General features: G+C 41.2%; 1 protein-coding gene across 1 annotated transcript; it reads right to left on the bottom strand.

Annotated features, from left to right (window-relative positions):
* Nucleotides 1-7,123: 7,123 nt before the first annotated feature.
* psmg1 (proteasome (prosome, macropain) assembly chaperone 1) lies at nt 7,124-16,676 on the bottom strand. Its single transcript, XM_063202377.1, has 7 exons — nt 16,447-16,676; nt 15,851-15,960; nt 15,292-15,449; nt 11,327-11,389; nt 9,938-10,136; nt 8,608-8,735; nt 7,124-7,278 (listed from the first exon to the last, which is right to left on the bottom strand). The coding sequence occupies exons 1-7, from the start codon at nt 16,569-16,571 to the stop codon at nt 7,204-7,206; spliced, it is 858 nt and encodes a 285-aa protein (XP_063058447.1). The 5' UTR covers nt 16,572-16,676; the 3' UTR covers nt 7,124-7,203.
* Nucleotides 16,677-18,440: the final 1,764 nt, after the last annotated feature.

The following is an 18,440-nucleotide window of genomic DNA, read 5'->3' as shown; positions in this document are numbered from 1 at the left end:
GCTTGACATTAACTTATTCGCTTGCCAGCCACTATGGCTAGTGGTTTTCCTGAGTCACTAGCCATTCAGCTATTCTACTAGCCACTAATTTGTTTTTTATTTTATTTTTATCATGACACTGTACATCTTAACCTCAGAGGATGAGGTGCTTAAAGCAAAAAGATGAGTGCATGGGTTTCTACATGGAAATAAAACAATAAATAACTGAGCTTCTTCTTGAACTTTAATACAAACAATTGATACAAAAGGGGCAAAGTGCAGAATATATGCTATTCTGATATGTCTTACCATAGAATAAGCTGCCTGCCAAATGTTACCTGAAATTGTTACCAGCCACAGCCAAATTTCACCAGCATTTGGCCGGTTGGCAGGTGCCAGTGTCAAGCCCTGATAGACACCTACAGAATCTACTTTGGTATTACCCACATGGTCGTGTGGATTTCAAACCATTCACTAATGTTAAAAACTATTCAAAAGTATTACTCCAGTTGGCCTGGAGTCCGTTTCTCGATTCTTGCCTTTGCTAACCGTCTTAAGTCGGTCTTGAGTTGGTCGTAAGTTGCTCTTGAGTTGGTCTTAAGTTGCTCTTGAGTTGATCTTAAGTTGGTCTTACGTTGGTCTTTAGACGCAAGACCGACCGAAGTCGCGACCAACCTTTGGACGTACGTACGTACGTTCTCAGACGAGGAAGTCTTCGGAAATGCTTGGAGTGTCTCGCCCATAGAGGTAGAAAATAACACTAGAGAGGACCCCGCCCCCCTTTTTACGGCAATCTGTAGCGGCCATTATCTGTAGGTAGATCAGAGAAATGGAAATTAACGGAGAACGAGGCTCACCTCTGTCAAAAATGGCTTAATCATGTGAAAATGTCCATCAACACACTATACAAGGACAATAGTTGAAGTGTGTTGCTAACTATGTTCATAAAATATATTATTTGATTTTTAAATGTATTTTATCGACTCATATGATTTAAGTAGATATTTAGCCTGACATTTCAAATCTGGTCTTTGATTAAAGTGTTACTTCATATTTAGACAGTTTTAGTTAATTTCTTGACAGGGGTGGGCGTGTTCTCCATTGACTTGCATTGCCTGAAAGTACCTACACTACCTACGGAAGTTGGGAAGCTCCAGCTGCCATTTCCCAGTGCTGTCGCAAATTGCTGTGTCCTCTCTAGTGTTATTTTCTACCTCTATGGTCTCGCCTCAGCTCGGCTGCATTGGTCGCAAACAAAGTAGTGACGGCGTCATGATTCACGTGGCTGTCAGATACAATAATTACAACGCTATCAAAGTCCACAAATATTTGTCAACACAACCGTGCCCTCAAAACCATCCCTCTTCGACAGCATAAACCAAATAATGCATTACATGTCACAATGTCTTATATTTTATTCCGGTTTTGCTAAATCAATTTACGATAAGTCTTCAGTAGGCTACTTCTCTCAGAAACCGGTGGTTGGTGGATGAGTGGTTGTCATGCCTTGCCGGAGGGTAATAGCAATGATTCTAGACCCGAAGGGATAAATGTATGCATGGACTTTTAAATCTCTAACATCCATAATATTCTCCTCTGAGTCCGCTTCAGTTCTAATTTTCACAATATGTTGTCGCAGTGGGAAACAAATACCCACGCGCGCACAACGTGGTCGGATTGCGCACACATTGTGAACATTTCTACTATGTCATTGTTGTCTATAGACTACGCTACACGAACTCCAACCCATCGTGGGAAAAAATGCAGCTTAATGAAATAATGTGAGGATAGCCTACTCTGGAAGGCATGCGACATCACATTTGAATCATTGCACATTTACTTAACGCGGCCCGCTGTCATATGCGCGAGGCAGATGGTTGAGAATATGGACACACACACACACACACACACCACACACACACACACAATGTCGCGCTGTCTTTGGGTCTCTGTTGTGGGTCAAATATATGTCTAACCGTTGTTACCCATATCTCTAACTTGAAGTGACTCAAGGCGCTTGCTGGAGAAAGCTCAGTCTTACTATAGGCTAGTTGATCAGATGTAGGCTATTTTTTTAAGCTTAAACTCTGTAAACCCCAAGGGATGCCTTCGGGCTGGCCTCTGACACTGCCAACACCCGAACGCATGTAGAAGAACTCTAAGTGCGAGACAACAGCGAGGTCCTTCCCCACGCAGAGTGGACAGTTCAATGATGTTTGAAATGATAACTGAAAGGAATCGATCATTCTAAAATAGGCTACAAGAAAAACAATTGCCATTATGACCTTTACGCGTAAAGATGTGCAGGAAGGGATGATGCACGGAGGGTCCGTCAAACACAGTACACATGACATCTCCATGAAAGTCGTTAAATACTTGTCAACGCAATCATGTCACCGAAATCCATCCCCAATAACCAAATGTCGGTCTACATATCACTGTAGCATAATCACTCCAAATAACTACACAGAAATTGCCGGTGAAAGCGTGATGGCATGTATACTATCCTAATTCTCACTTGCTGGTGGTAACTGGTAGCATATCCATTTCGGCTGAATTTTAAATTAAGCGCAGGTGCCTTATCTGCACAACAGTATATCCAGTATATCCACTTCCACTCATCTCTCTCTCTCTCTCTCTCTCTCTCTCTCTCTCTCTCTCTCTCTCTCTCTCTCTCTCTCTCTCTCTCTCTCTCTCTCTCACACACACACACACACACACACACTGTGTGTGTGTGTGTGTGTGTGCATCCAGGCTGGCGCGCGCGCAATTCGGGCATATTCGCAACTCTCTGCCTCCTCTCCCTGGTGCGCAGTGACAGTGGACCGTGTGGCTGACGCCATTGCGAAGTTATTTGGCGCGATGTTATTGTGCAGTGATATGTACAGCGACATTTGGTTATTGGGTGGATTTTGGGGGCATGATTGTCTTCACAGGTATTTAACGACTTTCATAAAGATGTCATGTGTAGCCTACTGTGTTTGACGCACCTTTCAATCTTCCTGCACATCTTCAGGCACAATGCCCTTAATTGCAATTTTTTTTTCTTGTGGCCTACGTTGGACGTAAGGACTTGCTGGCAGGAAGACGGCATACACAACCAAATATATTTAAAATTGTCTAATCATTGGACATTTTGTGTGGTAAAAGTTAGACGCTTGTGCACTTGGTGGCAGTAATCAATCACTGTCACTTGAACTCTGCCTGAACCTGCCCCAAGACGCTGAAATGTCAGGAGCAAGACCAACTTAAGAACAACTGAAGAACATCTTAAGAACAACTTAAGAACAACTTAAGACCAACTCAAGACCAAGTCGGAAGACTGTCTTACGAGCGACTTAAGACCTTGGTTACAACGTTGGTCTTAAGAACGAACAAAATGGCTAACGTCGTTAGCAAAGGCACTGTCGAGAAACGACCCCCTGGATGGCACAGTAAATGTCATTCGGGACACCTTTTCACCGCAGCGAGAAACGCAATACATTCAGAACTCAATTCTCTGGATGGCTGTAGTCGTTGTGTTTGGAATGTCATAAAATTAATTTACCTTGGCTGTGACGTCAGGTTTCCATGCCAACCAGCCCCAGGTTAATTAAAAGGATCTTTGCACCATGCCTTTATTGCTGTTTTCAGAAGGGACAATCTGGCCAGGCGCACACTCGATATAAAACAATGAATACTGCCATATCTTTCACCCTGTGGGCGTAATACTGCAATTCCAACAGGGGACATCTACACAAAGTAGCCTACAGATCATATCATCATTGTTTTATTATGGTTAAGGACAGGGAAGCCGACAAGGGGGGGTCAAAGGGGTCAGTTGTCCCGGGCCCAGGAAGATGGGGGGCCCATAATTGGTCCTTCATTACATTGAATGTATTGGGTGGGGGGCCCTTTCAGACGGCTTTGTCCTGGGCCCAGCCAAAGCTGTCAGCTGCCCTGGTTAAGGAGATCAAGAACAGAGCTGGTAAGCTGGTTAACTACTACACCAGGTTAAGTTAAGAGGTAAATTATCTAATAGAAGAGCCTGGACTCCTCATTTTAAGAAAATGAGGACTCCAGGAAACTCAGTCTACAATCACTTAACGAGTTACAAAAACCTATAGCAGTTAAAATTCAGTTCATCTTGCCCACAGACATAATACAGTGATCACATCCATTTGTTTTTAGGTTAAGGAGATAAAAAAAAAACGTACAGCTCGGCCCTGCCATGACCAACCGGTAGGGCACTCGTCTGCCATGCGGCTGACCCGGGTTTGATTCCTGGCCCGGGTCCTTTGCCGACCCCCCTACCCGTCTCTCTTCCAATCAGCTTCCTGTTCACCTCTCACACCGTCCTATCAAATGAAGTCGAAAAAAACCCAAACAAACCTACAGCTCATGTCATGAAACATAAAAAAACTGAAACTAACAATACACCAACAGCAATAGACCCAATCTGCAATAGATCATTGACAAAGTGGATTACAGACACTATAAAAAAGATGTACCAAAACTGGTATCTGATGATTAATACCACAGTAAAACACATTCAGGAGGAGCATGTACAAGAATTGTGAATTACTGTATGTAAAATCGGATGACTAATTAACGCACGTACAATAAAATAGTACACAGTGTATCTTGTCAAAAGCCGTGGGCATGGGAGATGATGCAATTAAGGAAGGATGCACACAAAGGGGAGATTATGTTCACGTTATTGCAACATGACGGACTACTTGGACCATAAAGTGATGTCCAAACTGGCAGTTGCGGTTGACAAAAGGGTGACCTTGACCTTGACCTACAGAGATAACAGCACACACCCAAAATGAGCAGGTTATATAGCGTCTACAACTACCAAGGAATCCTATTGAACACAGTTTAGTGGTGTGGTGTAGTAAATGCAGCAAGATAAAAGAAAGTGAATTCTTCAGTCTCAAGTGTGTCATGTAGCTAAGCTTTTAAAAATGACCTTGCCCATTGTGCATACATACTTTAAGTTTTGAAGTACGTATGCACATGTCAGAGCAAGGTCATTTTTTAAAGCCTCAATGTTTCCCTTCAATGGAGAGGACAGAATTTTAATAGGGCTGCACGATATTAGAAAAATATGCAATACACGATATATAACATGACTGTATACCGCGATATCGATATTACCCGCGATGTTTATATACATATATTTTTCCCTCTCTACTTGTCATTCTACACTTTATCATGTATACAACAACTGAGAGCAATGTTTTATTTCCAACATGATTTTTATTAGGAAAAAACATCAACTTAAAATGGCAACCTTTTTAATACCTTTTTTAACCTTTTCACCAAATTTACTGTTATTAAAAATGTAAAACTTTTTTTGAAGGCATCGTAATTTAACCAACTTTTGTGATACGTGTATTGCAAGTCGTGATATCGTGATAACGATACATTTTCGACATATTGTGCAGCCCTAAATTTTACAAAGACGGAAGTGAAAGGAATGTTTTGGACATAAAGTCTCGAGGTTGAGAAGTATTTGGCTGATGCTGCAACTGTTGCGACAGAGCGAGAGGGAGAGGGGGAGTTCCCGTCGATGAAAAGACACGAGTGGAATACCAGAAATGTACACAGAGGAGGACTGTGGTGAAATGCTGTTGCTCTTCTTGACATCAATGTGGTGTGTGTGTGTGTGTGTGTGAGTGTGTGTGTGTGTGTGTGTGTGTGTGTGTGTGTGTGTGTGTGTGTGTGATGGAACAAAACATATGTTTAACAAATTTGTGTGGTCATCAGGTGGGAAACTCTTAATTCTAGATTTTTTTTTTTTTACAAGTTTCATTCTTAATGTGATGATTGGCATCACAACCCCAAGCAGAAAAGCTGATAGAGCGATAACATGGAAATTCAGTTGAAATCCAGTGGAAATCCAACATGAAAATAACACCAATTATTCAGGTTAACCGAATCAAGTTGAAATGATTGATATGATACGAAATGGCAACCTTTGGGCTACGAGTCTGACACCCTAACTGCCCAATGTGTAAAGAATGTACACAGTCATTGTAAGAAGTGGATTTATTTTTAATGTCACTCACAAATTCTTAATAACAAATAGATGAAGCCCAATTTGAGGGTGATGGGAACTCCTCACTTTCAAAGTCTGTACAAAAGCATTAAATTGTTTGAATATAATACTTCACCACGGCTATCTTGCCAAGTTGACATTACTGAACATAGCCTTTTCTGTATACAGAAATGATTACAACCAAGGTTGTAAATGTGGTGATTTCTGCTGAGAAATACCGCAGGATGGTAGTTACACTCAGCAGTGACTACAGTAGCTCACATTTTGCAGCTAGCGCCTGGTGGATGTCAGTGGTACTGCACTGTGAAGGGTTAAGTTTTGATTTCACCGGAAATGTGATGAGATCTGATAAAAGCAAATGAAAACCTGCACATCACAGGACCACATGGGACACCAGTCACATATCAAAATGGCAGCTAACACACAATTTACACTGAGGAGCAGCCCATAGTGTTTGAAACGTCAGTATGAATACTGAAAAGAGTAAAAGACAAGAATAGTGAGCGCTCTAGTCTTTACTCCAGGTTGAAGGGGTGCATCTGGTTATTCCTTTTAGGGCTTGACAGACTTTTGAACTATATCCAAAACACTCTCCTTTGAGTCAAGGTAGTTTAAGTATTAAAAAAAAACCCTTTACCTCACATCAGTGTAACATAAAGGATTTTTAAATACTAAAACTACCTTGACTCAAAGGGGAGTGCTTTGGATACAGTCCAAAAGTCTGTCAAGCAATAAAATGAGTACTTAGTTGGAAGCGTGAGGATTTTTCCTTTCTACTTTGAGTCCTGCACCCTATTAATGCACAATTATTACAGTTCACCAAGAAGACCACATGATTCTCATATCTCCATTTTATGCTGTGAAAAACACATGAACCCTGCCCACTACTCAATAGGACAGACAGCAGCTGGCACAGTCTTGTTTTTGGCTGTGATTTCTTCAAGGGATTATGCCGGCAGCATCACTGATTCAACACTGATGGACAACAATATTGTGTTTCAACATAGTTGTTAATTGACCTTACGAATGTGTTATAGGAATACGCCAGAAAACATTTCTCAAGTGTTAAAAGCAAAGGTAAAACCAGTTGACAGCAGATGTAATTGAGCATTTTATTTTTGTGTAAAAAATATTAAATACAATGATGGGTGCTCAGGGGGGCGGGGCATGTTTACTGTTTACGTATACAGGTTGCCGTGCAGATCAGAGGCCTTTGTGAACTTCTGAAGGACATCAGCACTCGGAGGGTCCAACTGAACAAAAACAGAGACAGAATCACACGAACAAAATGTTAGAGATCAAAAACCATTACTGAGCTAAGTTAAAAATACAATAAACACATTATTCAATATACAGTATGTATTTTGCTACATTGGTCTGCCGCACCTGTACTTGGTGTTCCACTAGGATATTTTTGCTTGAGCAGTGACAAATATGGATCCAATCTACAGAGCTCAGTGCATGGTGATCTAATCTAAACTATAAACATACTGTACCTAAATATGTAGAAATAGATATAGTTTACCTAAGATCCATCTAAAAAAACTGTAAAAAAAAAAAACCATATAATACTGTTTTAAAGACAGCACATTTGTCCTAAAATGCGTGTTTCAAATAAAGACAGCATTACACTTTTTAAGTTGCTATAGGGGTCAGAGACGTTTTTTGGGCTCAGACGTCAGGTGACACAACGATATCTAATGCCAATAAATTAATTAGTAATTGGTGGTTGATTTGCTGCAATGAAAATGCTTTCTTAGATAGTCTACTAAAAACAAACAAACAAATAAAATCCATACAATAGTGGCATTGGCTGTCATTGCACCTCCCTGACGTGTGCTACAAGTTGAAACGTCACTGACCCAGAAATCACTCATACTACACTATACTGCCCCACACAGGCGAAGTGCAGTAACTACATATTTTGTCAAAACTGAATGTAGACTGAAAATTGTCCTCACAACATCTCTTTTATCTTGTGACAAAGCCTTGTGGTCCAAATTTGTCCCATAGTAGAGATATTTCTATGTCAACTTAAATATCAAACCTAACACCGTTTGAACATAGAACATAGTTTGAAGGCCTTTTTCTACTACATTACACTTCACTAACGCTTTTTACCAAAAGCAACTTACAGCTTTTTAGATACAGAGTATTGGTTACAGTCCCTGGAGCAAGGTGGAACTAAAGTAGGTGCCATGGTTAAGGGCACTTTAGTAATGGACAGAGGTGTAGGGAGAGGTAAGGGAAGGATTTGAACCTGCAAAACCTCTGATCCTGAGTCCACCCCACCTAACCACTTTTGCAATAGCTGCCCCCATATTTCTCAGTTAATTTTTTTCTTTGGTGGTCTTTTAGACTTTATTTTGGACAGGACAGTATGAAAGATAGACCGGAAGCGAACGGGCAGAGAGACAGGGAGGGGTCAGCAAATGACCCGGGCCGGGAATCGAACCCGGGTCAGACGCATGGCAGGCGAGTGCCCCACCGGCTGGCCATGGCAGGGAATATTCTCAGTTTATATGTTGGCGTAGCTACTGCCCTTTGCCCTTTGCAGGGCAGCAATAGGCAACAGGTTTTACCTTGATGCCCTTGGCTGAGGACACGGCGTGCCTGTAGGCTTCCATGGTGTCCGAGTCTGCGCTGATGACGTCACTGTAGTTCTGGTAGAGCACAGCTGGGATGCTGTGGACTTGGCAGTGGGAGAGCACTGTAGAACACAAGAGGTTACCGTAGATGGGTATTTCTATGAATTATTTATTAATTATATAAATGTATTAATTATTTATTCATTTCTATTATTTATAGCAGGTAGCAGGCTTCACTCAAGAGTTCTTTTAATTATTTTGAGGGCGTTGGCCCAAATAAAACGCTTCAAATTAAACAGAAAAGGGCGCACCTTGGATCAAATGTTTTTGTGTGTGTGTGTGCACAGACACGTTTCATGGGCCTTCTTCAAATTCAACAGAAAAGGGCACACCTTGCATCAAATGTTAAAAAAAAAAAAAAATGTGCACAGACGCGTTTTGGCGTGTGCCTTCATCAGTGAGGAAGGCACATGCCAAACCTTATCTGTACACACACACACACACACAAAAAACATTTGATGCAAGGTGCGCCCTCTTGCATCAAAAAATCTTTTATAATAATAGGTCATTGTAACTTTCTGGAGTTGTTGAGGGTCTGAGCGTAAACAAAGCCTAATGTGTAACTCTAAAAAAACTTTTTTTAAATCTTGAGTACCCTCTTAAGCATTTTTGTCATACCCCCGATTATCCCCTCTATATCTCTTCCTCTGTCTTTATGTGACTTTTTTTCTTCTTCTTTTTAATTAAAAAAAATAAATAAAAAATCCAGCGCACCCCTTGTAGTGTGCTTGCGTACCCCTGGTTGGGAAACACTGATGTAACTTGTAGGCCTACCATTTGAATTTTGAGGATTTTTTTATTTTTTATTTCAGGTCAAGCGGATGCCACACGCCCCTTTAAGCAGACCGGAACCTGTTCACCCAGAGCGCCACATTAAGTTGCCGTATCTCTATATATACTATACAATCTCTAAGTCTGTGGAACAGTTGGTTAAATTCGTGACTAAAACATGCAGAATAAGGTCACATCATATACAGTAACATGAAATAATATTCCTTTTTCTCTGATCTCACATTACATTACACTTAGCTGACGCTTTTTTATCCAATTCAACCATTTTTTTCTGTTTTGGTTTTTTTGTTTGAAGTGCAGGGTGTTGGTTACAGTCCCTGGAGCAGTGTGGGATTAGGTGCCCAAGGGCACTGCAGCCATGGAGTGCAGGAGGGAGTGAGAGGGTGGGATTCGAATTGGCAACCCCTCTGATCTGAAGCCCATCACCTTAACCGCTAGGCCACGGCTGCCCTCGATCTTCAGACGTACGTACCTGCTGCAGCTAGTCCGGTGACGATGTTGGGCTGCTCGAGGAAAGGACAGGTGACAGGCCCTTTATAAGCGCTGGAGCTCAGCGCCCGGAGGAAGGGGACGTCACTGCCATGGACGTAGTCCGGTGTCTTGTATTCGGCCACGGGCACGTCTGACAACACTGTGACCGCCAAGCCTCTTTTCTGAAGACACATGAACAACTGAAACATACACACAGACACACACACAGACACACACGCGCACGCGCACGCGCACACGCACACGCACACGCACACGCGCACACACGCACACACGCACACACGCATGCACGTGCACACACACACACAGACACACACACACACACACAGACACAGACACACACACCTTTGTTAGAGCTCGGACAGCACATGCCACATTTGTATTTCTATTAATGTCAGTCAAATTATTATTGGTGGGGGTGAGGAAGGGTGGGGATCTGTCGCGTTTGGAGCATATTACAATGTTTAAAGTTTTCAGACAATAAATAGGTAAAAGGGCCTGATGAAATCACAAGCTGAAATGATGGTGCAATAAAATGGTGGCATACAGTAAGAACACAGTACGAAGCCACAATAGATGGCATTACATTTGCTAAGGCTTGATGAACAGCTTTTTCTCCATAAAACCTCTAAAGTGACAATCTAGTGTAACCAGAGCAAGACTAAAATTATAAATAGAAAGGATAAAGAATGTGGTGCGACACGGATGTCTATTTTCTGTACAGTATTTTATCAGTGCAATCAGACTAATGTTTCCTCGAGGACTCTGATGAAGACGCACGTTGAAACGTTAGTCTGATTGCACTGATAAAATAATCTACAGAAAATAGACATCCGTGTAGCACCACATTCATTATCATTTCTATTCACCTTTTTCACGATATTGTAACCACAACACTTTATTTCTCACCGGTAAACAATCAAGAACCATCACAAGTAGAGACACACCGGATCCGGTTCCGGTTCCGGATCCGGCAGGATAATTGGGTTTTTCACAGGATTCGGATCCGGCAGAATCTTAAGGAGTGGATCCAGTATCCGGCAATTACCTAAAAATCAGGATCTGGTGCATCTCTAGGTTTTAAGTAGCCTAGGCTTTTCAGTCAGTCTTTCACAACCCCAATCGCTGCATGGAGTGAAAGCCCTTTGGAAGCGGCCGTTGCAGGCAATGTGGCTGTAAGCCAATGAGTCTAAAAAATAGTTTGAGCCAACGTGATAAAAAGGGCCCACGTGTGTGAGTAGACTATGTGTTTCAACCCTTTCGGATCCGGCAGGATCTTAAGCAGTGGATCCGGTATCCGGCAGGATCCTAAAAATCAGGATCCGGTGCATCTCTAATCACAAGTCATAGACATAAATACATAAGTGTTTACCTGTTCCGTCCACTGGAAGAGCTGATCTTCTGCCACGTAAGATGAGCACTGACAAATTAGTACCTAGAACATATGAAACTACATTAATACTTTACAACTTTAAAACATGAATTCATTCACATCACAAGTGTTTTTATATTATTTAGATGATACCATGAGCAGAGGTTCACCAATACTGAAAAGCCTAACGGCAGAGAACCTAAGAGTATCATCTTACCCAGTCTGCTAATAGAGAACATGAAACAAACAAAGAATTCTGTTTCATTACAGAATCTCTAATACAGTAACTCTTCAATAGGTACGTAGCTGCCGGCAATAGTCAAATCAAAATACAAACAACCTAGACATTAAATCTTGTTTCCCAAATCACTGCTCTACTCTGTGCTTGCGTAGCCTGGTTGCCGAACAGGTAGTCGTATTACCAAGCTCACCACAGAATTTCCATATACTCAGGCTTCTTTTTCCCCTAATTTATGTCAATTTCCCATTGAGTCCTCCATGAAGCCCTGGTCAAAATAGTGACCTAAAGGCTTCAAACAACAAATACAAAGACTAACAGAAACCTACAAGTAGGGCGAAAAAAATGGAAAAAGAGACATAAGCAGTAAGTGAAGCGTGCAAAATGAAGGAAGAGTGGTCTTAATGAAATGGTAATGAAATACTGTAAAAAATGACACTGTTCTGTGAGCACTGAATTTAAACTTTTTTTTGGAATGGAAGCGGGTATTGTCACAGGGTTTAGTGTATTTTGAGGTCTGTTCCGAGCACAAGGTGAACGCCGTTTCAGTAAGTTCTGTTTGTGTACTTGGAACGTTTTTTCTCCAATGGGCAAGTTTTTGTTAGTGGGAGTACAGCATACAAGCAGACTAGAAATACAGTGTGACAACTTTCCCAAGACGACTTGTGCAACAAATATTAAAATATGTCTATTCCTTCTTATAGACAGAGACAGTGTTGCCAGGCAAATTGGGCTACTTAGGATTGCTGTCTGTGGGAAAAAATGGATTTTGGAGAAAAAAATAAAATAAAAAAATAAAAATAATGTGCCCAATTTTTGGCCATAGAAATCAATTAAATTGGGCGGGATTTAGTGCTTTCAGGCGGGTTTTGAGCATTTTTTGCCTAATCTGGCAACCCTGGACAAAGATGTCCACTGAACCATCTGATGAAGGTTACAGTAATGTGTCCTGGTGTTTGCCCTCGTCATGAAGTGCAGGGCAGGACTTGTACAGGAAGGTGTTACGTCCTGCTGGGCATTGCTGCCTGTCCCACCTCCTCTGGTGCCCATGGGTCAGCTGCAGGGTCATCAGTCGGGTACCACCATTCACTAACGTTTCGCCCCTTTAATCCCGAAACGTTTCGTGGTGGCGTCTCCCTTTCACCCCTGCAGCTGATGGGTGTTTTCCCCAGAGAGGTACATCACATCCAACTTTTTCAGAGGGGATGTGCCAGCATGCATACATACAGTATCATATCACCATAGTCTATAACTACCATTAACATTACAAGTCTTTCTTTCTAACAAAAAAGGGAAACATTTTTTCAAACAAAAACAAAAAACTAACTTAGGCTTTTTTTTTTAAACAATCATCAGTGTGGGTGCCAAAGACAGCTCGTCATGACCTGGATATTTGCAACAGCTAACCCTCTCTACATGCCTGCCATCTAGTGTTCAAACAACATCATTTGAGCAGGAACTACACAGTACATCAGGGGGATTCAATTAAACGTCAACGAGGGCCAGTTTGTAAAATTCCTCCCAGTAAAGGGGCCGATGTATTATGTTTGCCGACTCCGGGGTACCGGGGTACCGGGGTACCGGGGTACTTCATTGAGGTGTGGGGTCTGGGGGTCCTCCCCAAAAAGTTTAGCATTTAGATGTAATATCCTACATTTTAACGTCTCGTGTCTCGTTTCAGCTCGATGCGCTCAACCCGTACTTTTATCTCTAAATTCCGAAAAACAACTTCGTATTTCAAGGGGCTTGTATTGGGGGCCAGAACCTTGACGTCCAAGGACGGCATCTGGCCCCAGGGCCGCCATTTGAACAGCCCTGCAGTACGAAGAGTTCAGATGCAAAACCCCCTAAGTGCCTTTTCAGAAAATAATCTTAATTCATTTTTATTTAATACAAAGCTATCAAAATTGCATATTTTTTATTTTATTTATGTAATAACTATTTATATGTATTATCAAGTACATGAATGTAAACCAAACCAACAACGGGGTTCTCTAAAAATATAGAAGTGCAGGTCTTCAGAAATGGAGTTAGGGGGTTTTGCATCTGAACTCTTTAGAAAATGTTGTACAATATTGAATGCTGCTTGTCGCAACTGGTCTCTGTGGTAAAAGATGCAATGTCAGTTAGTATGATTTCCCATAGAGATATGCTCAGGCTTGCTCATGTAGAGGCATAGCTTCCATTTCAGTCAGAGATCACAAAAAGTAGTTCTCGCAGGCGAGATGTTCTAAAACGTAAGAAAGAGCTGAAGAAAGCACATAAGAGTTCTGTGCCGTGTCATGTGTCTGAAATGACATTCCTCTCTCCACACACACTTACAGGTAGACAATGGGAAATTTAAGTAATTCATTTCCAGATATTATGCTATCCATCCACAATTATCATCTTTTTGCTGTATATATACCGTATATATGGGTCACGGCACGTGAAATCAGACAATTTGGGGCCCGACCGAAACCGAACTTGGTGTGCCTTTTTATTGGCAAGGTAGAACCCCAGAAATGCGTTTTCATGAATTTGGCAGCAATAACAGCCAAAGAAAGTCTGAAATTAAGAGTACAGGACACAATACATTCATTCTTGATTATTGATTATGACAGGCAATTTAAGTTACACAGTGTTGGTTTTGATGATGTTTAAAAGCTTTTTTCTGGCTCTACAAATTACAAAAACATTATGCTGTGCATGCTATGTAACAATCATCTGAGTATGAATTGTGAGATCTTGACATATAAAAATGGAAAATAAAAAAGCTTTATTTTAAAATGGCCAATATTTGTCTAAACCTGACTTGCTATGTCATGTACAAGTACAACACCTAAAAATATGGTGATTGGTTGAGTCATTTCAGAGATAATGTGAGTTATAGAGTGTAAAGCATGGGTGGGGAACCCATAGCCTAGCACATTATCTCTGAAATAACTCAGGAACCAAAGATGCACTCTCTGAATAGGGTAATAATATTATAGCTTTAGTTTTTCTTGGATATTCATTCTTTTATATTTTCATATCTTACAATTCATAGCCAGACAATTATTGTAGCTAATAATCGTACCCCAATTCCAATCATGTCTATTCAAACAAACTGCAGTCATTGCCTTTCCACCCCTCCCCGCTCTCTGATTGATTGGAGCCCAGACAAGATCTGGAACCCTTGCTGAAGGATAGAACACTGTATTTCAGATCAGAGCAAAGCAGCATGGGATTTCCTAGGCTAGCAGCACAGTCCAGTACAGCCTGTTTTCCACCACTGGTTTTCTGGTAGGTCTACAGCTCAACACAGCATGACTCTGCCTATACTCTGCCAACACTTGTTCCAGGTCATGTCTATCTTAACTGACAGAGTATGTTTTTTCTGTTTTTTCTGCATTGGTCTATCCCAACTCACAGAATGTCTTTTTGCACAATTACCTTTTCTACTTTTATTATCTCTACTATTTTATTTTATTTTCCCCGCCCTGATGACTATTCCTGTGTTATTTGTGTCTTGAAATGTCCATGTGGGCTTTTGTGTATTTGTGTATTTATGTAAGCTACTGGATACCTGAATTTCCCCCTGGGGATCAATAAAGTTACTCTACTCTACTCTACTCTATACTTTTTGATTTTCGATTGAGCTGTGCCTGTGTCATGCCTATTCGTGAAGCAAAAAGTGGCGGCCGAGTCGCGCTTCGTCGTGCTGCAGGCCTACCAGAAAACCCCCAGTGGAGTTAACTGTACTCACCGAGTCGTCGTCCCTCTGCTGGTATAATACACAGCCCGGTTCCCCCGGGGCAGGGGGGTTAGGCGAGGGGCCCGAGCCCCGACTTCTCTCGTTCCACACGGACAGCCAGCCCACCCTGTGCCAGCTCGCAGAGTTCAAGATGAACGCAGAGACGAAGCCTGAGGGGAGAGACGAGACATCACATGACACGGGGCCGTCAGAGTACCAATAGAGCAACAGAAAAGACATTTCCACTCTTGTTTGCATTCTTGTTATTTGTCCAATGTGATTTAAAATGTTATGTTACAAGAGTAGATTCAGCATTGTCATCTTTACACATGTTCAAATACAGAGAATACAATGCAGTTTGGCATCTAAGCGCAAAAAGCAGAAATCACTGTCTGTCAATATTCAAGTCAGTGGCAGAAATGCATGTATAAATGACATAGCGCGCTATTCAAAGGAATTTGAGAGGGTTGCAAGTGTATTAGAAGATCATATTCTATGGTATCAAAATGTTAGGAACTATTGATTGAGCTTCGACTGTCAGAATGATGCTGCTGACATTAGGCCTACCAACCAGTGGCATTGGTCCCCACAGCAACGATGAGATGGGAACAGGTGCGCTTCTTGTCACTGCTTCCCTCTATTGCTTGGCCTTCATCAGAACACCATTTCATTTGAACTTTTCTACAAGATAAAGAGAAAATAGGACACAGTAAAACAACAGAAATCCATGTGTGCCCATCATATAAAAACATACACAAATATCAAAAATCACTCTGATTCAACGGGACTGAGAATAGAGTTAATGTGCATCACAAATCACAGCTAAAGAAAAAGAATGATTGCTGTCACTGCAGTAAACCACAATAGTTGAGATGCCACCACAGAGCATTCTGCATTCTCAGGCATTTCCCATAGTGCTAGAATCCACGGCATCAAGGTGCATTAGAAGCTATAACTAGCTGCAAAAAAAGTCCTGATATCCACAATGACACTGCAATTCATGCTGGTTCGTTTAGTTTTCACAGACGGCATCAAAACGAAAGCAAGTTTTCTAGTCGTCACTTTACAATACGCTTTTGCTTTTCAAATCAAGACATTGCATAGTCAAGAAAAATATATACGCTGGAAAAAGTACCCTTTGAAAATCTTTGAGATATTAACCTATACCTTTTCTCTTCCAATTCTCGTCGGATTTCAACATCTTCCTCGTTCTCTTCCTCTTCATCATCTCTATCATCCTCTTCAACGGCCCGCGAATACACTGATAAAACCTCACCAAAAAACGTGGCCATGTCTGGAAAAGCAAAGTTTATTCTATTCAAAAATACTTAAAACGATGTTCAGACTTCTTATCACTTCCCTGTCATAAGCTTGCTTAGCTGCGTGAAGCAAGCGAAAATCGAACGTCAATCCGGATATAGAAAGGTGATTATATGAAAGTTTCAAAACAAAAGCATTGACATGAAATGGTCGCCAGACTCCAGCTGTTTCTGCAAACAGTAGGCTATTCAGCATAAATATTTGTGAACGTTTCATGGTTCAGCTTCAGCATATAGTACGTCCAACATATTTTGTACGTATGTAATAGAGATAATTATTTAATAGCCTACATTCAAAACCACTTCAATTAGAGACAATCTAGGCCCAACTCTCACATAGGCCTGCCCTGATGTAGTCAAAAAAGAATCATGTGTGAACAAAAAAAAATCAGTGTTCAAAATGGGGTCATCCCTATGTTCCCCGGGTCCTATGTTCCCCAGGTCCTATGTTCCCCTCAACCGGGGAACTTAGGACCCTTTTTTCAAAAAAGGGTTCTATGTTCCCCCCTGCTTCCAAGTAGACTGCTGCCACATGGCAAAGCGCAGGTTGTTGTTGCACCTCTGACAGGTTAGGTTTAGGGATGGTTTTGGGAAGGGCACAATTTGAAAACTCGGAAACATACAATGTGTGGAACATAGAACTCTATTTTTTTAAGAAAAAGGGTCCTATGTTCCCCGGTCCCATACAAAGACAGGGGAACATGGGACCCGGGGGACATAGGACCTGGGGAACATAGTTGGTACGCTCCCTTTAAAATAATCAGAAGTTTAGAGGTTTAAGATCACCTGTAGGACTGTAGGCTACAGTTTTTGCAGGGCATCATGGGCCTACATGTATGGCACTAATCAAAACTTTCCTCGTAATTTAATTTAATTGAGTTGAATGATGAAATCAAGTTTTAAAAAACCCTGCAGGACTTTTTTTTTTGCTGATGCCTCTGGGAGACATGCCTACTGAGAATCAGAGGGCCTCAGCAGTCTCAGACCACAATGCAACCAGCTGGCAAGGCTCATATCTCCAAAAGCACATGTGTCATGATGATCTGCAAACTAGAAGCTATTGTGACATTTTAGGAACAGACCACCCTTTTTTGATTTTCACATATTTGTAGTATTTCCAAGCATTATTCACGAATGTGCTTATCATTTTCGTCTATGTGTTTACATTGCCCCGTTTAACAGTATAGCCAAATTAGGCCTAGTAATGCAAGTCTATGGTACAAAATAAAACATCATCAAATGTACTTATGAACCACTTTAAAATGAATATAAAATTCACCAGAGTGTAAAGCAGCAATTTAATTCTGTCCAATGATCACTTGTGGCACTTGATGCTAAAGTTACCAGTTACTTCCAGTGATTATGCTAAGCTATGCTAATAATTCTGATGCAATAAATCTAAGAACTGAAAACACGTGAGAAAAAGAAATGATATGCACATTCATGAATAATGTTAGGGGATGCTGCAAATATTTGAATATCAAAAAAGGGTTGGTCTGTTCCTTTAAGCATGTGCGTGAGAACTTTGTACATAAGGCAGATATTATGAGGTAGTTATTGTGTGACTGATAACATATAGGGGGAGACCGGGGTAAGATGAGCCACGAGGTAAGATGAGCCACCCCCTTTTTCTCGAAAAAGGTGAATACATTTTAACATGTCACCACATTCTAAGGTGGTGGAAATCCTTTTCTAACACCTGTGAAAAAGTGAAGCATGTGGCAAATTTGACGAGAGAGATATTTGTGAAAATGTGTTTTTTTGCTCTTGAAGTGAATTCCATGTATATTCAAAACATGGATGATTTAGAGAAAACAAAAATAGTACAATTTCTGGTCTCAT

This window comes from Engraulis encrasicolus, chromosome 7, assembly GCF_034702125.1.
Source record: "Engraulis encrasicolus isolate BLACKSEA-1 chromosome 7, IST_EnEncr_1.0, whole genome shotgun sequence".
In the NCBI taxonomy this organism is placed as follows: domain Eukaryota; kingdom Metazoa; phylum Chordata; class Actinopteri; order Clupeiformes; family Engraulidae; genus Engraulis; species Engraulis encrasicolus.
This window is presented reverse-complemented; position numbering and strand designations above follow the sequence as displayed.

Coding starts and splice junctions, on each gene's coding strand:
- psmg1 (XM_063202377.1), bottom strand. CDS start 16,571: ATGGCCACGTTTTTTGGTGAGGTTTTATCAGTGTATTCGCGGGCCGTT. Junction 15,450..15,850: donor TGTGGGGACCAATGCCACTG/GTTGGTAGGCCT, acceptor CTCTCCCCTCAG/GCTTCGTCTCTGCGTTCATC. Junction 10,137..11,326: donor TCTTCCAGTGGACGGAACAG/GTAAACACTTAT, acceptor TGTATGTTTCAG/TTGTTCATGTGTCTTCAGAA.